Genomic DNA, 20,378 nt, shown 5'->3' with positions numbered 1-20,378 from the left:
CTTAAGTTATATAAATTGTTTTGCTCATTTGGTCACTTGATCGAATGGCTTTAAATATGCTCAGAGTCGGCTCATGAAACATGGAAGACAAGACATGTGACAAAGCTAAGGCAAGGTTGTATGCTTTTTTCCAACTACTTAATGCCCAATGAAGTTGCCTCATTTTTCATTTGATTATGACAATAGACAATTCATTGCGCTCATTTTACAACTCGATTTTGCCATTAACGCATTACTATAAGAAAAAAATATTCCTATTATTATAGTCAGAGCGCAAAGCAGACATCTAAAATCTAGACTCTAGCCGCTTGCTTAATCATGTCCTTCCTCTAGAATCCAGGCTTTCATGTCATTTGAATAGTCAGAGACTCTGCATCATCAACTCCCCCACGAAGATGACCAATAACATTTCGAATACCAGCTATCATAAATCAGCAGAATTTATCATGATAATATAAAGTATAAGCAAATTTTAAGCAGATCCTGTGACATCAGATTGATTATAGCAACTCTCTCTCTCTCTCTCTCTCTCTCTCTCTCTTCCTTTCTCCGTGTGAGCAGAAGATGATAGCATGGAAGGAGTAGAAGAAGGTCTGTTAAATTCAGAATCGAGAGAAGAGGGAATCGACCTCCCTGTCATAGAGTGCTTAGACGAGCAATGGTTCTACAAAAATGCACTGAAACTAGTCGTCGTCCCTTCCTCAGCCGGTGTTTTGTCGTGTCCTTCCAGAGCCGCTGCGATGCTGAATTCGACTGAGGCCAATGCAAATCAGGCATCTGAAGAAGTAGGCGGTGCCAACATTCATGGCAACCTAGAAGGCACTCCGGAGGCAATCCTTCGCCGTCCATGTCTATTAAGAAGCCCTTCGCTGCCGCCCCTCGTTGGAGAGAAGGATAGAAGTCATGGAGGAGACGCTGCACCAGACAAGCTGAAACATTATCTTCCACCAAAGCTCGAGAATCGGGGCTGTTCATCCATGAAGGTAACAAGCACTAACTTCGAAATCGGATGTGTTCATTTGTAACTCCTGATCATTGTTAAAAATGGAGTTCATCAGTACAGGTTCTCTCTTACTGGTGCAAACTCTGCTCCATTAAGGTCATTTTAAGAAAATTCAGAGAGGAGAATTGTGAGAGACTTGATCGAGCAACACATGCCAAGATTTTCATATTTTGGTCAAATTCGCTTGAGACAAGATTATTCTGTTTTTATGAATCTCAGTTACCAGGAGGCATTCCTCGGCCGAAGCAGTCCAAAACACGCCAATTCTCCAGAAGTGAGCCGGTTGCTGGAAGAAGGCACCGAAGAATCAAGAGCTTGAGCGATCTGGAGTTTGAGGAAGTGAAGGGGTTTGCGGACCTCGGCTTCGTGTTCGACGAGCAGAACGCCACTCCGGACATGGCGACCGTGATACCAGGGCTAAGGAGGAGATTCTGCCAAGAACCAGAGGATACGGAGAACGTCAGAAGGCCATACCTCTCAGAGGCATGGCTGGTTCAGAGAAGGGAGTTGTTACCGCTGAGGATTCCACCGCCACCAAGGTCGGAGCCCCACATGAAGGCCCATCTCAAAGTCTGGGCAAAAAGTGTGGCTACAGCCGTAAAAGAAGGCTATTAAGATTCTGCAGTTTTCAAATCAAATCATCATTCTTTTCTTAATTACTTAACAAGTAACATGGTGGACAGAGAGAGACACTCTTACTCCGGAAGTGCTTCCCGGCGTTTTATGTTTTTCTTGGTAAAAAAAAAAATTGAGTATAAAAGGGATCATGACGCGGATTTTATTAGCCAGCTGTCAACATTTTAATTTTCATTATTTCTTATTCATAGTACAGCTTTGAAGACCTGCATCCAGCTACATTTTACACAGTTGGACATTTATTAAAAGAAAAAAAAAACGTAGACCTACTACACAGCCAGAAACTTCAGGAGCCAAGATTAAAGTAGGAAACAGAATCAATCCATCACATCACCACATCCAGCCACTGTGTGAAATAAGAACACGCTTGGCCAGCTACACAAGAGAAGATCAACTCAGGGCTAACTTAGCTTTTCAAGATTTGACCGCAACATATGGAATGTGGAGCATCGCACTAAACAAGAAGAGGAATAGCATCGATGGCAACAACTAGTTATTCGCACTCATCGAACTAAACTGAGTCTCGCTGACAAGAAACAATGACATATACAGGCATTTGTAGAGAAGAATAATTAGACTGACACGTTCAATTGAGTCGGATTCCACAACAATTTTTTACCAGAAATTAAACGTTTTCGTTTAAGGAAATCCATGCTACAGAAGTAATCCGAGGAGGGCAAGGGTCACCAAAGTGCCAGAATAGAGGATAACTATGTCTGCAATAGAGATGCTGAGCTTCATACTTATGGTCCTGGAAGTGGACTGATCTTTTCTATAGATAAGGGACATTTAGATTTGTATGGAGTAGTGAGTACTGGTTTAAACGTGACATAACATTTTGATGGATCTCTTCTTTCTCATTACCAGCCGATAGCTAAGACGTTATTTTTGCACCATTATCACCACAGCATGGCTATTCCCATCATTGTCAGTAATCATATGTCGCAGTAGATGAAGAAACGAAAAGCTACGGACATGAGATTGGTCAGGTGCCTCCGTCCGTAATGGAAAGAAACAGGTTATATTTGAAAGAAAGAACACTAGTTGACACGAATGCATACATGGCATCGACCTGATAAAAATAGGATGACATCAACCATATTCGATGTTGAGAAGAAAGGGTGAGATTCAATTGAAAGGCCATTCCAAAGATGCAAAGCGATTAATCAAAGTTGTTGTCATGAACATAGAGACTACAGTACAGTCAGCAACACAGTTCTTCTTGTGTTGGCTAGAAAGGTCGCCTTTATGTCAACATAAACAGATGGCCACTAGCGCACCATTAGGAATGTGACAGCAACGTAGTTGAAAAATACCAAATAAGTTGAGTCTGTCCCAAGAACAAAAGCAACCATGGAATAAAAAAAAATACAAAAGAAACGAAAGAGATCCCACCAAAATAACCCAATTCAATGGATTTCAGGCAAATGAAAGCCAAGTCAACATCCAATATCTATAGCAAAACAGTGTATGATTTGACAAATTAGAATACTACTGTTGATGATCGATAAGGAACAACCTTAGAGCCCCTAGGATGATAATTCTGATCCCCCGGTTTCGAACCACATATCAGTATACCACCTATCGCTAGACGCCAAACAGAGGACATAATGGGTTTGATTATTTTTATATCCACCCAAATCACCAAACACCTTTTTATCTTTGATAATTGCTCGTACTACTGTACTGTCTACCTAAATCACCAAACATTTGCATACCAACCTTAGATGCCATCTCCACCGCCCGGAAATGATCAACATCTCCCGAAAAGATTAAGATCGCCTCCCCATGAATAGAAACGGGCGAAGGAAATTAATGATATAACAAAAATTTTGTGCAGAGAAATAGGAAAAGAAACAGGAACATCAGTTAGCAAAAGTAATAACATCAAGAGAAGTCACTAAATCCCAACTTTTATCCATGAAGGAAAACATCTTTCTACGATGGCAATTACAGTACATATAACAATCTCGCCTCAAGACTCCTTCAGAATCCACCTTACAACAACAACACAAACTAAAGCAGCACAATCAAGCTAGAGCAGTTCTTCTCCATAATAAACCAGACATCACATCCCTCTACAACAGGGAAAGATAACAAGAACGACAGAAAATCCTTTCTTCTACACCAGAACAATAAGGAGACCAAATCCTAAAGGAGAGGATCGCAGGCAGATAAAGGAAGCTTTGGGTGTTGTACCTCCCAAATCAACCGACTATATTTTGAGGGTTGTGTTGATTCTTCTTTGCCCTGTGATCATAAAACGGGGAGGAAGGATAGAACCCATTAGAATTCATACGGTTTCCGCCCGAACCCGGGCGTGGCCTCTCAGCGCCATCGAACTCCGCCCGTCCACGAGACTCAACAGATCCTCCAGACTTGGGGCGCACCCCCTCCCGGAAATGGCCCTGCCCACCTTCAGAAGCCTTGCACCCTTCTCCGGTGAACCCCGGGCGCAGGTGTGGAGGGACGAAGCGATCCGGTTTCGACGCCGGCTGGATCGCAGGAACCGGATCGTGGGTAGGCTGGTCTCGGGGCTGTTCCGGTGGGATTTGGGGGGAAACGGTAGCGGGGGCTTGGTGGGAGGGTTGGTGGTGGAAATCGGAGACGGTGGAAGGTTGGGGCTTTGGCTTGGAGGGTCTGGTTAAGACGAGCATGCCGCCATTGGGTTGGAATCGGGGCCTGGCGGAGGCGAGGGGAGGGTGGGAACCGTTGGCGGAAGGAGACGCAGAGGCGAGGGAGGATTTATTGCCGTATATCTCGTTGAAATTGATCGCTGCGTATTTGTTGCTGCTGCTTCTTGCCATCCAAAGAATGAATCACCTTCCTTCTTTATTTGTTTCCTCCCTTCTGTTTCCGCTCCCGGTCAGAGGAAGAAGATGAAGATGAGAAGGAGAGATGGAGAATGGCGAATCCGCCTCCGATCGTGGCTTTATAGATGGAAGAAGAAGACTCACATCGGGATCTACGTACATATACCTTTATACACACATACGTATAATGAAAGCCATCGTTCCGTAAAGTGTAAAGTACGTTTTATAATTTTAAAATGCTATTCAGTCTCTTGTTTAATATAACAATATTTAACGTGCTTTTTACGATAAATTTTAGGTATTAAGAGTCATAGGATAAATTTGCCACCAAGATTCTGGTTCTCTTTTCCTTTCAATGAAAGGAAATCATATTCTAAAATTACATTATGGATAAAATTAGTTAAACCTTATTTAAATTAGAAAATGAATAGAAAAGTTAATTGCCAAGATAAAGATAGGAATCCTACCTTCTTGACTAGAGAATTAGACTTGAAACCTTTAACTTGAACTTGAACGCATAATTAAGGCCAAGACAATACCTCAACCGTTGACAGCGTCTAATTTTGAGTATGTTTTAGGCCTCCAAAGCACAAGTACTAGCTATGGGGTTTTACCATCTAAAGTCTGCGACTGCGAGTTAAAAACGTGGCTGGTGAGGCCGCAAACCATTTTGGGAAATAGTCAACATTCATATTTTGTGGATCAAAGGATTGGGTCGGTGAGTTCATGTGGATGAGAAGTGGACATTTGGCTTTATGACCAAACGTGACAATCTAATTAGTGCATGTCTAAAATTGCATTTACAACAAAAGCATAACTCATTTGCAATCAATGTTACTGTTTATCACCAAATGATGTACAAAAAATTGTAGATTTTTCAAGTGAGTGGGAGGGAACCTAACTATTCTAAAGAGGTTGAAGCTCATTTTCATTATTCTCGGTTTAGAAACTTACTATTACTCCCTTCAACTCAAAAATAGAGTTTACAATACAAAGAAGTAGTACCCGCAAAAAGGAAATGGACCACCAGACTCTTGTTGCCCCCCAACTTGCCCCCCAACTGAATTAATTATGCTATACCTTCAGACAAAAATTGTGTAGAATTTTTAAAAAATGGATTTGATAGATTATATGATCACCTATCAAGTGGATGCATGCGCTTTACTTGTCCTAGAAAGTGACATGAGAATATAGATATCCAAGTACCCACTTCTCTTTGCCTGCCTATACATAAATGCCATTTGCACCTAACTTGAAAATATTAGTTTTGCTCACGAGGTTGCCGACGTAAAATTTCGAATCATGCTTAGTTTCACTGTTGTTTTTCTGTATTTTGATTCAATATTAGTTTTTAATAACTCATCCCAGTTTATAGATAATTGACACACCCATCTTGCCAAATCCTTGAGAGAAGTTGATGAAACTAACTTCGAAGCCGACGTAAAAGATATTTTTAAATTTGAGAGTAACAATAAAGGGAGCAGATTCGGCTCTTGCTCAACAGGTTAGGATGAATGAATTTAACGTCTTTTAAGTTACAAACAACAAGAATCATTGAAGTTAAGAAAAAAATGATTCTTTTTTTTTTTGTTGGTATTCAGGAATTTACCCCACATGGCAACAAAACAGAAGACAAATGAAAGCATGTGCAAAACCTAATTGATCATGTAGATTTTTCCCTACTTTTGGGCTATCAATAGGGACACGCGGCTGCAAGCAAATGTCCCTGACGCTCTGCAGAATTGTTGACAAATGTGCCCATAGGGGCGTCTGGTATGGTAATGCATTGTTAATATTTTACGAATTTAACTTTTAAAAAAAACGAAGCAAATTCACAAAAAAACTATAATATAAGTGAATTTATAAACAATAAGAATATTTGTTGCTATTGCCAAACTGCATTGTAGAGTCACAACCCTATACCAAAATCACATGTTAACCAAAAAGTCATCATCATTGTTGATGAATTCCTTTAACTAAGGATGCCTGTGACACATGGCATGCCGCAACTATATATATATTCTAAAACATGGCTTCCAATGTCTATATATATAGTCAAATGCATTTTGTTTTTTTGAACAGGCAAATGGAGGCCGCCATTGGATGTATTATGACACATTCTTCAAATGCCAATATTCTATTGTCAAATGCATTTTGTAGTTTTTGAACAGGCAAATGGAGATTTTTTTCATCTCGAAGCTACTTAGGTCGTGACTCTTTAAAACCCCATGCTTATAGGACCTGAATCGGATGTCCAACTAAATTGCTTAAAAAAGAAATGTGATCAGATTGAGATTTAAGAAATGACATCCAACAGGATTCATGCTCAGTCCTAAATAAGTATTTAACTTTGTTCGGATTGAAGTTTGGATTTAATTTTGAATAAACATCATGTATTCAATATCCAGACTTTTTAAAATGTATTCTTAGCATGTCATAATGCAGCTGGGATTCGATTGTATTTAAAAGTCAGACAGCAAATAGGAAGCGAAGCTTTTTTTTTTAATTTGAAAATAATGTAAAACATTTTAAATCAATTCAAAAAGTAAAAGAAAAAAGAAGAAATATATATATAAAAACTCGCATTCGCAGCAACACTGTCTTGAAGACTGAGTGGGGTTTTATGCACTTTTATTTTGTGAAGTGATGAGGGAGGAAAAAGGGACAGCAATCAACCTTGGCCTGAAAAAGCTTATAGTTAGAAGATGCATATTGAGACAGGAAATGCATGCGCCATTATATATGCTCAATTTCATATAATAAGATAAAATAAAATAGATAATCATGTAATAGACTGCAACCTCAAAAGAAAAGAACAACGCGCAATCATGCTGGCCACTGGTAACTTGATTATTAAGCGAAATTATAATTATTGCAAGCATCAAGCGAATTGAGAACCCTTTCTTGGCAAATGAGCTTGGAAGCCATGAATATTGCACTGCGTCATAACATAATAAAGCGAGTCACCGTGATCGATTGGAATCTTTGAGTAACTCGAAAGCATTAAGTGCAATTCTTGTGATTATCGGAGAGATCTCACTTTTAGTTTTCATCGTCTTTAACGGGCGGAACTAAAAATTTGGAGGCGCCTAGCCTAGTGCGACGATTTCAGCAATATGATAAAATATTCCTTTTAATCACCCAAAAAAAAATCTAGTTAATTTATATGTGGTTCCAAAAATATTTTATGTTTAAATTCAAACGTTTTTTTAAGAACCTACAAGTATCTAAATCCAAATATACATTCAAAATCTTCTACAAGGGGTCACACCAAGACCTACTACATATTGCAGAGCAATTCGGATTTAGTGCAGCCAAAAAAAGGAAAATCCAAAATCAAAGACCTACCAACCATTTGACTAAGTTATTTTGTTACTTCTCCAACACTTTTCTTTCCAAAGTCAGGTCCAGTTCTTGAAGAGGGTTAATTATTTTTTTCAACTTAAGTTCTTTTTTTTTTTTAGTTAACTTCAAAGGCTGTAATTATTAAGTGGCACTAATTAATATTGGTCCGTACACTTAAAGCTACTAGTTTCATTTAGCAATAAACACAAGTAAGTACTTGAGGATCTTATGATCATAAACAAGACGGACATAGAAATCTTATCTCATACTGCAATAGCATCCCTCAGGCTTTGTTGTAGTCTGTGAAGTCACCCCAAAAAAAAAAGTAAAAATTATCCACAGAACCAGTCTCTGGTAACCCACTTTGTATAGTATTCAAATCTTAGTTACAGAAAACAAGTTTTTTTTTTAAATACAAAAAAAGGACGATAAATTAAATGACCATTTAAAACTTTAAAAAATGCATTTTAAAAATAAAAAATAAAAAAACACGTTCTTTCGCATTTTCTTCATTTTTTAAATGTGAAACAGTTTTTTTTTCATTTTTTTACTTTGTATTTGTTGCAAATCTACTTATCTTTTGATGTTTGTATTATTACTTTCTCATTTACCTTATTTTCCTCTCATTTTTAGTTTTTTAAAATTTTTAAAAATGTACCATTTTTTTCTCAATTATCAAGCTCGCCGTATTTTATCCGAGAAAAACCTCACCTCACTGTTTAAAACTCCGAAATGTTATTTGTAACTATGTTTCAAATAAAAAATTAAAAATTTACCTTGGCATACTACTGTTGTGTGATAGTTCTTGTTGATAAAAGCTTGAGCAACATGCAGTATCACACCAGCTTCGATATTGCTGTGCAGTTTCATTATTATCAACATTACCTGAGACAATCAAATTTAGTGTATATCCTAAGTCAGCAAAGGGGTGAATGTGTGTGTAGAAGAATTTTAAATCCAAGAAAAATTTGCACCACATTCATAAATTCAGCTTAGCTTTTGCTCTGCCTATAGTTAGGGACTGACCTTTACCTTTCAATTGTACAAAGCACGCACTCGCATCTAAAATATGGAATAACATCATTCTAAACATGAAATCTGCAGGTCATGCCAAAATTTTATAAATATTTTATAAATTCATACTGCAGAGTCCCTAATTTCATTATTAGAATAAAAAATAAGCAACAACACATTAAGAAGAAGAAGCAATAGCAGTAGAAGAATAAGATCATTTGTAGAACAAGAGACATGATGGTTGAAAATTCTGCAGAAAATCAAAGTATCTTTGTTTAGAAAAGATCAAAAAATAGTCACAGGGTACATCAGTCAGTATGCTAATCATAACAAATAGCAGAACTGTTAGTTACAGGATAGTGTATAGATTATCAGAAACCTTGTCCAGGCCACCCAGATCCCATATGGTGAAGCTAATGTTGTATTCAATAGTTTCTACATTTGAAACCTGCAAAGAAAATTCAAGTGATTGACACAAATGACACTACAAGCTTCCCTTGTACTGTCTGTATTGTTTTTTCCAAACAAATAAATGTATATAAAAGGAACCATGATGAATAACAAGCACAAATCGTGAGCGGACTCTTTTGAACAACTCGTGGTCGCAGAGAAGAAGAAGAAGAAGATATCTAGCTTACATAATACAGACGCAACGTAAGGGCAAACAAACGATCCAGTGCGTGCTCACGCATACACCAACTGTTGCAGCAATGACCAAGCCCTGTTGCAGCAATGACCAAGAGCTAACAGCAAGAAAAGAGAAAACGCAAGGGCAAATCTGCGTGTCACAAATTAATTACGAAAGGACCAAGAAGAGAGAGGGAGGGAGAGAAAAACAGATATATGTGCGAAGATTCGGCAGTCACCTTTAAGCGCAGAAAAAATGGCCGGGAAAGTGAGAAAACTAGATTTCGACGCAATCATCAACAAGTCGGTGGTTTACGGCATTGTCGTCGGCGCATCGTTGATCGCTCCCGTCAATGACATTCTCAGTAGGTCGACTTACCCAACTGCGTCAAAGGGCGTTAAGGAAGGACTCCGACGCCAAATTGACGCATTTAATTTTAGGTTTATGAGCTCCGTTGGCGGATTGATGCGTCGGAGGTGACAATTCGGACTACAGCGCCACCCATACCATCGGAGATGAAATGAGCAGCCACCAACGGAGGCATCAACTGTCGGACTTCTGTCTCGATGCGTGGTTATTCCGTGGACGGCGTAGTTTAAGAGTTTCGATGCCTGAATTTGGGATGTTCGACACCAAGAACCTCAGTCGCGGATTGTTTCTAGCCGTCGAAACCGTTGGTGCTTGTACGCTCGGCAACGGGAGGATCGTCACGTTGTCATTTCGCCTGGGGGCACCGACGTCGCAGGCCGAACAGCGTCGGAGCTTAGCAGTTTTCTTGTAGTGACCGATTCTTGCACGCTGATGAGGCGAGTCAGTCGAACCTCACCTTCATTGCTGCTTCGATCAGATGCCTCGACCCTCACCTTCATTACAGATTCGATCATATGGACGAAACCTCACCTCCATTGCTGCTGCAATCGGTTAAAGATACCGATTGCTGCTGCGATCGGTTAAAAGATACCGAAAAGGTCAAGTTTCTCGCACCAATAGACGGCCCAACCAAGAACACAAGAATCAAGGACGAGTTTCCTCCATTGCTGCTGCGATCGGTTAAAAGGACACCGAAAAGGTCAAGACTCTCGCAGACTCGCACCAATCGACGACCCAAAAGCACAAGAATCAAGGGTGAGTTTCCTGGCGGGCATCGACTGGAGACGATCGACGAGAGAGAGAGAGCGATGCTAGGGGCCGGGGGTTTGAAAGAGGGCGGGAGAGGGAACAGACCGCGGCTTCTTGCCTTCTTTTATTAAAAACCACAAAAAAAAAAGAGGGAAACAGAACAAACCGCGTAAGTGTGGCATCTTGTCTTTTATTTTGAAAAGATTCAAAGTCCGCCCACACTTATAAATTTCATATGAAATGGATGGGCAATCTTTTGCTCGATTTATGGGCAATAGGAGAAGTCACCTCTTCAATTGTGCAAATCCTTCTTAAATATATCATTTAAATGTTTCAATCTTCTTATAAACAGCGTAAAATTGTAATATTTAGAAAATCGATAAAAAAAAAAGTAATGCGATAGTAATTCCTAAAGCCATCTAAAATAAACATTGACATGATATGACGAGATATATATTGTTTCCAGATCCAATTCAAACATTAGATTCAATTAAGCAATCCCGCTTAGAACAACAATTAAAGCATAAAACAACACTGAAGACATATCTTGTGCTAAATAACATGTTGTAAGAAGTGACTCTTCTTCAAACCCAACGCCACCCTACAGCCTAATTTTCATGTTGTAAGAAGTGAAACCAATTTTCATGTGCAACCGAGTTTAAAAAGTTTCTTTCTTCGTCCATATTGAGATTTAAATCGCACTAAATACAATTAACGATTGAAAATGAAGAACGGATTGTGGGAGCTTGTGCCAGTCAGACGACTGGTTTCTTTTTTAGTTATCAGCATTGGAGGCCATGATGAAATAAGGCCCGTGTTGGTAGAAGTTTCGACTGGTACCATCGTTTGTCCAAATCTCCATCACACACGCACAGCCTCTCTCTCTACACACAGACCCTCTCTCTGCCCTGTGAAGGAATTGCGAAGATGGATTTGAAGTCGTCGAAGAAAGCAAAGGGCGTATCCCATCAACCCCAACATCATCAGCATGGCGGTCGGAAGCCTGAAGCCAACAAGCCCACGAAGAAGAAGCCCCACCAAAACCGATATCCAAGTCGGGCAAGCCCCACACAACCAACGCTTCCCTCCAATTGGGACCGCTATGAAGAAGAGGGGGACGAGATGGGCGAGTATGGTTCAGGAAGCCCCTTTTCCCAAACTCCCAAGCAAGAAATCGTGGTGCCCAAAAGTAAGGGCGCCGACTATTCCTATTTGATCTCTGAGGCCCAATCGCAGCCCCGCGGCGTGCCTTCCTTCCATGAAGTCCTACTTCAAGGTTTGTTGTCGTATTTGGTCTTGGTTAGTTTCTGCCTTTGAAAGCCGTTTTCGTTTTCTCATTATGTATTCGTTTCACATACATTCTGCTAGTTTGTATCAGTTTTCTATCTGCTTCTGCTATGAGCATTTCTTTGAGATGATTCTTCTGGTTTGTCTTTTGCTTGGGTCTGGAATTGCAACTCTGTGTGTTTGTGTGTGTTAGTTTTGGTTTGAATGTTAATAAAAGGCTAATTTGAGATATACATTCTCGGAATCACGATTGATACTGAACGAGATTTTTTTTTCCCCCGTGTTTTTAGTACGTGTTTGCTTGAATCGGTAAATTTCTATTCCTGCCTTCCAGAACTTGTTTTCCTTTTTTCTACGTTCTGCGAAGGGTTTGGCTTTTATTTTGATTTACCAGCCAGCCATTCTGTTATGTGCTAACTGTAACTTCATTAGGTTGCCATCAGGTGGAGAGCAGGTGGTAGGAGGGAAATGTAAAGGTGTCAAGTTGAAGACCCTGGATCATGCCCCAACCCTGCCATTCTGTGGCCTGAGCCTTTCCATGGTGTTGTACTCATAACACTTCGTGGTTAAGGCCTTAAGGGCCATCATCGTTAACTAAAAAGGCTTTGTTACTTTTCGTGATGATATCTAAGCAATTGTATGTACTATATACTATGTGGCGTATGTTGTCTTGTAAATAAATGATGTTTTGTGTTGTCATATCATTGATATCTTTATGCCTGTTCATACACAGTATACTTTATCTGTGTTTTTTGGCAAATATAGGGGTAAACCAATGTCAACGAGTTAAATATTGGTATAAATGGAGTAAAAGTTACTGTAATCTTCTCCAAAAAACTAACAAGAAATTGTTTTTTAGATTTTTCTCAGGGACTGAGTTCTATGCTTTCTGCCAGGGGAAAGGGACTTTTGTCCTTGGGTGCAGATGACAATTTTCATGTTGACGACAGTCCTTTAGACCATGAGGTAACTGCTTTTCTCATGTAATTAACAGTGCTTGCGACCTGCTGGTACTTTCGACACCATGAATTGATCAAACAATCTTCTGGCAATTTCGATTTCACCTCTCTTCATCTGTTCAAAGAAATTTATATGCTTCCTCTTTGTTCTCCATGGTGCAATCTTTATATCATTAGTATTCTGAATAAGAGTTCTGAAGTGAGTAGCCAGATCTAACAATTTATTGTCTTGCCTTATGAATTTTGGCGTATCCTTTCTTTGCTTTCTGTTAATACTTTCCCTTTGGTATGATGCAGGCATCATTTTTTTCCCTGGACCTTCATCTTGTTGCAGAACAACTTGCCAAGCTAGAACCCTCAAAGCGGCTCTTTGTTGAAGAAGATATATTGCCTGCAAGCATGGTATAAATTTTCCACACCTTTTATGATACCTACAATGTTTTCTGTTTTTGGCGTGGTTGACATTTATGGTATTCAATTAAATATTAGTTAACGCTCCTTTTGTAGTACATAATTTAGAGATGCATATTTTTTAACTTTGAACCATATCTATTATGTATTTATTCCTGTGTGGAAGTAGACATGAATTATGCCTAGACTGTATGAATGTGCTTTCTAATTTGTCTACCTATTGGTAGGTTCAATCACCTGCGACACATAGTAAGATATGAACCTTGGGATAGCAATAAATCTATATATCACAGTTAATAAGCATAGGGGTAATTGGACATGGTTCAAAGGTTCATGTTAAATTCAGTTTTATTACATGAAATGGTAAGTGGCTCCTAATGAACAAGATTTGAGGCTGCCTACTGGCCCTACCCGCTTTCTAACTACTAGTTGGCACAGTATGCAGAACTTCATAAGGCATAATTTGCTTTACATGTGTATGTGTGTGTGTTTTTTGTTTTTATCTACCATTATTCATGAATGTCCAAGTCATTAGTAGTAGGATAAAGGAGATAATAATTTATCTATTGTGTTTATTCGAGTCTGAGCCTTGTGGGTCTCAAGAAGATCGAAATGGTCAAGTTGTATGTTATCAACATTCTCAATTACTGTATGTATTTTTCACATAAGGTGAGGCAATATGGAAGATTAAGAACCACTGGAAATATATGTCTTAACATTTTGGAACTCTGTCTGGTGGAGTATGAAAATTGGCCATATCTTCTGCTCCTGCCATCAGGATATACATCATTAGCAGATCCTGGAATACATAAAAATCACGCTTAAATGTGTATGAAGTTAGTAAGGAGCACCTTGTAGCCAAGTTGTTAGCCTTGGTTTAGCTAAATAAGCAATTGGGTGTTGCTCTTGGCTCAGGACCGCTCACATCCCCAAATCGGATGCATTTGACTCAACCGTAAAGGGAAGCTGAAAATTAGGCATCTGTAAAACCGGAGCTGTGTCATTGCCTCTTTGAGTTGTTGGAATGCTTGTTCGGCTTGAATACTCCATGCAAAACAACCTTTCTTAGTTAGGGCTGTGAGAGGCGCTGCGACCAGACCGTAATTTCAGACAAATTTACAGTAGTAACCCGTGAGCCCTAGCAACGCACACAACTCTCGTACGTTTTTAGGTATACTTCATCCCTTCACCGCATGGACTTTTTCTTGTTCCATGCTCACCTTCCCATGACTTATCACATGCCCTAGATAAGAGATCTTGGGATTGCCAAAAACACATTTAGAAAGTTTGGCGTGTAGCTTGTGTCGTTGCAAAGCCACTAGAACAGTTTGTAAGTGGTTGAGGTGTTCTCATTCCCCCTTGCTGTAAATCAAAATGTCATCAAAGAATACCAATACGAACCTTCGCAAGAAGGGGCGAAACACATCATTCATCAGCGATTGAAAGGTGGAAGGCGCATTCGTCAGTCCGAAAGGCATGACGGTGAACTCGTAGTGTTCGTCGTGCGTGTGGAAAGAGGTCTTAGGAATGTCATCCTTCACCACACGGATTTGATGATACCCAAAGCGCAAGTCTAGTTTGGAGAAAACGCAGGCCTCATACAACTCATCTAGTAAGTCTTCCACAATGGGGATCGGGTACCTGTCTTTGATAGTGATGGTGTTCAACGCGCGATAGTCTACGCAGAAACGTCGGCTTCCATGGCGGGGCCAAGCAAGGGGGCTGTGACTTGGCTGAATCACCCCTGCTTCCAACATTTCCTGCACAAGTTCTTCGAGGGTTTCTTGCTATACTTGGCTGTAGCGATACAATCTTGATTTGACAGGTTCGGCTCCCGGTTGTAATTCAATGCAATGTTCATATCCTATCTCCGGCGGCAACGCCTTAGGCGTGCTAAAAACTGACCCAAGCTCCTATAGCATTTCCTGCAGCGTTTTCTTAAACTCTTCGGAGCTGAATCGGATTGTTTTCTCTTCCATATGTGCCTGAACTTGAGTGGATAGCAGGAGAAAAGAAGCGGACGGTCCCTTCAGCAGGCAGACAGCTGGTGCTTCTGAACAAGGTCGCCTAGGGCTCGCCTCCAACGTAAATCTTTCGTTCGCGGGGCCCCTAAACTGCATTCTCATGCCCACGAAATCTCATACCACTTCTCCCAATTCGCACAACCACTGGATGCCTAAGACTAGGTCGGCTCTCGCCATGGCTAAAATGTATAACTGTACAGGAAAGTGAAAACCTTGGATCTCTAACCTTTCCATTTGACACTTACCCCTGCACCTCAGGGTACTCCCATCTCCGACCACCACGTCAAAGGAGGGTTGAACCTCTATATGACAGCCCAGGGCCCGGGCAAATTTCTCACAAATGAAATTGTGAGTCGAGCCTGTGTCGATTAGCACGCTGACTGGCCGGCCTCGCAACTTGCCTTCCACACGCATGAGATGTGGAACCTTATCTCCAGCCAATGCATGCAGCGAAATTTCGGGGATTGTCTGGTTTTCCATCACCTCTGGTTCCATGGGCAAGGGCGGATCCGCATCGGCCTCTAGTGGTTCGTCACTCTCCTCGACGAGGTACATATGTTGGCGTCTGCAGTTATGCCCTGGAACGTACGGCTGATCACAGTAAAAACATTGGTTCAGCCGTCTCTTCTCCTTGATTTGCTCCGGCGTCAAATGTCTCACAACTTGGTGCGGCGCGTTTCCCTTCTGATTTTTTCCTGGGGCAGGTGGAAAAATGTCAGATTTCAACTTCTCTCGTGGGCTGTTCCTCGCATCCGGCCATGCCTTATGGATAGTCTCGCGTGGGCTGGTTCTCACGCCTTGCCATGTCTTGCTAAAAGTGCCCTTATTGAACATGTGCAGCCATTCGTGTTTCTCCTCCACTATGCGCGCTAATTCGAAGCAGTCCATTAATGTTCATGGCTTTATCGCTTGGACTTCGATGCGTATTTCATCAGTCAATCATGCTAGGAACGCGTCGATGAGGGCTGGAAGGGGCCATCCACACACCATATTCGTCAACGCCTTGAAATGTTCCTGGTATTCCAACACCATACCTGATTGTTTAATGCTCGACAACTCTACATTATAGTCGAGATATGCTGACGGCCCAAAGCACGACGTGAGCTCTTTCACCAAGGTCGCCCAGTCTGGTCTTCCTTGCTGCGACACCAACCAACGGTACCAACATATCGCTGCGCCCTCAAAATAAACTACCGCTTGACGTACTCTTTCGTCGCCCATGATCCCTTGGCAATGGAAGTACTGTTCAGCACGAAATACCCAACTAATGGGGTCGTCTCCGGAGAACTGCGGAAAATCCATCTTCGTTGTGCTCCAGGCTGTGCCTTCATTCCCTGGCCAACCCTGCTCCATGCGCTCGTCCGACTGGGTCTGATCGGAATCAAGTGACTGTTGCTGAGAGCCTTGTCGCAGGCTTTCACGCAAGAGCATCGACATCGCCTGTTGCTCCACCATCATGGCTTCCAACCGTGCATCCACTGTGTTCAGGCGTTGATCCATCCCATGCATCTCTGCCCTTCCAGGCCGTCAATCATCGTTTCCACTTGATTTTTGTGTTGTTCCACCGCTGCAAAGGAGTTGCGCACAGTGATTCTCTCCGCCATGGTCGCTGGAGCTATGATACCTTGTTAGCTTCGGTTTGGCTCACCACTACAGCCGCTCGCTGCAGCACTCACAAACACAGCTGTAGGAAGCCCAGCTCCTCTTCACGTCAACGATAATCTTCATTAGGGTTTGATTACCCTTAAGTGGGTTTAGGTACATGACGTGCTGGGTTGGGTTGCACACTCTAACTAGACCCGACCCATACAAAAGAAATTACTAAAGCAAAAACACACAGACAGAGAAATTAAAAGAAACTGAAATACTTCTGCCTCACACAAGTAAAGTACAATGGGGAGAGTGCATTGGATCTTACAATCCATTAGTATCTTCTGGCATGTGTGCTGCCACCTTGATTTGGTGGTTGTTCTCATATAGATGCTGAGGTTCCCTCATTGCGTTGAATCTGCAGAAATCAAGACAGAAGCTCTATTTCGTCTATCATGGATCTTCACTTATTTACTTCACTGTATGATGACTTCATGAGACATAGTAGCGATGCATTAAAATGAAGATATCTAAGAGTCTAAGACACTTCATTGGTCAAATCTGTACTTTGACGTCTGAAGGATCCGGGTATTTGATTAATCCCAAGGTAGTGGGCTATGATTGATTGTGGTAAGTGGGAAACGTTATTTTTCTTAAAATCTTAGTTAGCTCTGCAACTAACGGTAACCTCCTGGAACAAAATGGCATGGATTGGAAGACCTTGTTCTCTAGTCGTCACTTGCTAGGCCTGTCACTTTCACCAATTAAAAAATTTCAGCTTCATATTTTTTGTGTATCAGTTCTTTACTGGTCCTAGGTCTATCATATGCATGATGGACAAATTATTGACCTAGTGCATGTGATTGGATGATTGGATAGGCAGTCTTATGACTACTTGCAATCCAATATTCTGTCATCTGTTCTTGTTACGTCTCTCTTTAATGAGAAAGTGTTACAGAAACATCTCACAAACACGTCTATAACCATCACCGTCTTTTTGGCATTTCAATTGTATTATGTGAAGAATGTATATTATTACTTCAAAAATATAGTTAATATATTTTCTGATGCACAGTCATTTTCTGTCAACAGCGTGCAAGTGGCTTCAAAGCAAGCATTAATGACGAATGTAAAAATGTTGAACTCTCTCGGGCTAGTGAATCTGAACGTGTGCAACAGCCTTTAGCAGGTAAGATAATCTGCCCTGAGGATACACATCTGCATGATGCCGAGCACATGTCAGTTTCATCCAGAGATTCGCAAGGGGGCGAGGTCCTGAAACAGAATAGACATGATTTGAAATACAAAGCCATGGAAGGGCAAGGCATCGCTCACAACCCAACCAATGTTTCTTTTCTGGAGCAGTCATACCAAATCAAAAGCATCTTGCATACAAAAGATGATGCTTCAAAATCAAGAGAGGAGCAAGATGATGCATCACAATCAATTCAAGACATGCCAATAAGCAGATTCGACGCCACTGCAGCAGAGGCAGAGCTTGATACGCTGCTTGATTCGTTTGATGAGGCTAAGCTTCTAGAATCATTTGATATTAAGCAACAAATTCCAGGACGGTCTGTGGGGATATCTGCCTCTTCTCATTCAAGAGGGTCCTCTAGCTCCGTACTTGGTGGGGCATCTTTGGGATCGACCTACAGAGCTCCTAATCAGAGGCTCCTGATGAAGTCTGGTGACCTTACCAATGAAGGACCAGATAAGAAAATGCTTCCAAAAGTTGCACCATCCATTGTGGACAATGAAAGTAAAGGTGACAAGAGCGAAAATGCACCATTAGTGTCATTAGATGATTTTGATGAATGGCTTGACTCGATCTGAACCTTGGCTGTAATTTTCACTGTTCAGTAAGCAGCTTTACTTTCAATATAAAATTTCAGATTAGTTGAACAGTGAACCTAGTTTGAACGAATAATGTAAAAAATGGCCCAGTTGTTAGATCGAATTAGATCATTCGACCGAAGTTTTTCCCACAGAGAATTGTAGGCACCTTATTTTCGAGAGAGAACTTTTCTTATAGCAACCTTTGATGTTAATTTAATTCATTTCTTAGCTCACAGTGGTTATTTTAGTTTTTTAAATCTCAGTTGCCATATATTTCTGAATATACATATCGATTGAGAGAAGGGATTTGGTGTACCAAATTCAATTTAAATTGGACTTCTACTTAAAAAGACTGCTAGCTTTGACCAAGAGACATTGGAGTTCATTCCAAACGATTGGTGGCACGTATTAGATAGTAAACCATGTCGGCAATTGAATACAAATTCGAATTGTCCTATTGTGCTTGGATGATTTTGTTCTGTCTACCATTGGAGTATCATTTGATAGGGAGAGAAAGATGGAGAAAAACACATTGCACTGCCACATTCTAATATGTGGAGTGAAGCAAGCGATAAAAAAAAAAGAAGAGAACGATTAGGTTCAATGGCACAAAACTGAAATTAAAGACGTGGACGTAAACCATAAGAAATGAGTCATAAAAAACCAAATGGAAAGCAGATTTTCTATTTTATTCCATCGCAAGTAGAAAAGGTACGCTTTGGTTTGACCGTGGAACTTGTATACATGCTAGATTATATTTGTTCCAATAAGAAAACATCACATCATTCGTCTGAACCAAGAAAGTTGGAAAAGCCAGCACTAAAGCCTCGAGTCCAAGTCCGTGCGGTCAACGATACTCCCCTAAGTTCATGACACTTTTGCATATTAATTTGTTAAACTTATAGTATTTTCTATAAAATATTTATAATGAATAAAATTTAATAAAATTCGTCTCAAAAAAAAAAAAATGTTAAGAGTTCAAAGAGTCTCTCATAATCAATAATTAATCGAGTGGTTTAAGCATATGTATGGAGATCAAAAGTCTAAGTTGCAATTATCAAATAAACTGGACTCATGAACAGATCCAAGTCAACGAACCCTGGGCCCTGCAGACCGAGTTGTAAGATCCACATGTTAGAGAATTGCGCACTCAAACAGGCAAATGCATCAGCCGGCCCTTCAAACGGGAAAGACGGACTGGGTCCAACATCCACGAAGCGGCAAAGTCAAAGTTGGCGTGGTTTGTTGGTCAAACCTTCTAACCCACCCCAAGAGGTCAGAGTCATACTTCTAGAAGAGGTTCGGAGGGTTGGTTGGCCTTACATATGTATGTACGTTCGTATGGACTGATTTAGAAATCAAAGTTTCACTATCAGTTGTACAAAGTTCTTTTTATTTCTTTCAAAAGGGACGTGCCCTGACCCACTTGTGTCGAGAAAAGGTTGAAACCGGGGTTCTTCGCGGCACCCGGCATCTGATGGTGGGTTCACTAACCTAAGTTATACCATTCATCCTACTATATATATATGTATATATATATATATATCATAGTCACGAAAAACACTTTTTTTCGAAAAAAATAAGAAAAAGACACGATAAATTAAATGGTTGTTTAAAACCTAAAAAAATGCCCTTTTTTTCATTTTTTCTAATTTTTTTAATGTCAAACAGTTTTTTTTCTTATTTTCTATTTTTTATTTGTTGCAAATA

At 40.5% G+C, this 20,378-nt stretch overlaps 4 protein-coding genes across 8 annotated transcripts; 2 read left to right on the top strand and 2 right to left on the bottom strand.

Moving 5' to 3' along the window:
• The first annotated feature begins 572 nt into the window (after positions 1-572).
• Positions 573-3,395, top strand: LOC126410580 (uncharacterized). The gene is made up of 2 exons (XM_050080688.1): positions 573-983; positions 1,223-3,395. The coding sequence occupies exons 1-2, from the start codon at positions 573-575 to the stop codon at positions 1,616-1,618; spliced, it is 807 nt and encodes a 268-aa protein (XP_049936645.1). The 3' UTR covers positions 1,619-3,395.
• LOC126410582 (uncharacterized) lies at positions 583-10,635 on the bottom strand. Of its 4 annotated transcripts, none has more exons than XR_007574823.1 (6): positions 9,678-10,635; positions 9,450-9,532; positions 9,191-9,259; positions 8,574-8,682; positions 1,227-1,622; positions 583-1,028 (listed from the first exon to the last, which is right to left on the bottom strand). XR_007574823.1 is itself a non-coding variant. In XM_050080690.1 (5 exons), the coding sequence occupies exons 1-5, from the start codon at positions 9,733-9,735 to the stop codon at positions 8,081-8,083; spliced, it is 336 nt and encodes a 111-aa protein (XP_049936647.1). In that variant the 5' UTR covers positions 9,736-10,635; the 3' UTR covers positions 7,960-8,080. The 4 variants fall into 4 exon arrangements, 1 of the variants encoding a protein (XP_049936647.1); XR_007574825.1 differs by lacking the exons at positions 583-1,028; positions 1,227-1,622 and adding exons at positions 7,960-8,097; positions 8,824-8,895 and having other exon boundaries at positions 9,450-9,554; XR_007574828.1 differs by lacking the exons at positions 583-1,028; positions 1,227-1,622 and adding exons at positions 7,960-8,097; positions 8,830-8,895 and having other exon boundaries at positions 9,450-9,554.
• LOC116246040 (uncharacterized) lies at positions 3,535-4,564 on the bottom strand. The gene has a single exon (XM_031617723.2). The coding sequence runs from the start codon at positions 4,444-4,446 to the stop codon at positions 3,847-3,849; it is 600 nt and encodes a 199-aa protein (XP_031473583.1). The 5' UTR covers positions 4,447-4,564; the 3' UTR covers positions 3,535-3,846.
• Positions 10,636-11,318: 683 nt separating the features above from the next.
• LOC116248777 (protein ECERIFERUM 16) lies at positions 11,319-18,901 on the top strand. Of its 2 annotated transcripts, none has more exons than XM_031621747.2 (4): positions 11,319-11,834; positions 12,705-12,811; positions 13,102-13,206; positions 17,922-18,901. In XM_031621747.2, exons 1-4 carry the CDS (start codon positions 11,486-11,488, stop codon positions 18,663-18,665), a joined length of 1,305 nt encoding a protein of 434 aa, XP_031477607.1. In that variant the 5' UTR covers positions 11,319-11,485; the 3' UTR covers positions 18,666-18,901. The 2 variants fall into 2 exon arrangements, with proteins under 2 accessions (XP_031477607.1, XP_031477616.1); XM_031621756.2 differs by having other exon boundaries at positions 11,672-11,834; positions 12,716-12,811.
• Positions 18,902-20,378: the final 1,477 nt, after the last annotated feature.

Source organism: Nymphaea colorata, chromosome 1, assembly GCF_008831285.2.
Source record: "Nymphaea colorata isolate Beijing-Zhang1983 chromosome 1, ASM883128v2, whole genome shotgun sequence".
Taxonomy (NCBI): domain Eukaryota; kingdom Viridiplantae; phylum Streptophyta; class Magnoliopsida; order Nymphaeales; family Nymphaeaceae; genus Nymphaea; species Nymphaea colorata.
This window is presented reverse-complemented; position numbering and strand designations above follow the sequence as displayed.

What these genes read in the sequence shown, in the direction of transcription:
- LOC126410580 (XM_050080688.1), top strand. Translation starts at nt 573, where the DNA reads ATGGAAGGAGTAGAAGAAGGTCTGTTAAATTCAGAATCGAGAGAAGAG. An exon ending in GGGGCTGTTCATCCATGAAG is followed by an intron (nt 984 to 1,222) that starts GTAACAAGCACT and finishes TATGAATCTCAG; the next exon opens with TTACCAGGAGGCATTCCTCG.
- LOC116246040 (XM_031617723.2), bottom strand. Translation starts at nt 4,446, where the DNA reads ATGGCAAGAAGCAGCAGCAACAAATACGCAGCGATCAATTTCAACGAG.
- LOC126410582 (XM_050080690.1), bottom strand. Translation starts at nt 9,735, where the DNA reads ATGATTGCGTCGAAATCTAGTTTTCTCACTTTCCCGGCCATTTTTTCT. An exon ending in CATTTTTTCTGCGCTTAAAG is followed by an intron (nt 9,533 to 9,677) that starts GTGACTGCCGAA and finishes TTGCTGCAACAG; the next exon opens with GGCTTGGTCATTGCTGCAAC. An exon ending in ATCTGGGTGGCCTGGACAAG is followed by an intron (nt 8,683 to 9,190) that starts GTTTCTGATAAT and finishes TGATTGTCTCAG; the next exon opens with GTAATGTTGATAATAATGAA.
- LOC116248777 (XM_031621747.2), top strand. Translation starts at nt 11,486, where the DNA reads ATGGATTTGAAGTCGTCGAAGAAAGCAAAGGGCGTATCCCATCAACCC. An exon ending in CCATGAAGTCCTACTTCAAG is followed by an intron (nt 11,835 to 12,704) that starts GTTTGTTGTCGT and finishes ATTGTTTTTTAG; the next exon opens with ATTTTTCTCAGGGACTGAGT. An exon ending in ACAGTCCTTTAGACCATGAG is followed by an intron (nt 12,812 to 13,101) that starts GTAACTGCTTTT and finishes GGTATGATGCAG; the next exon opens with GCATCATTTTTTTCCCTGGA.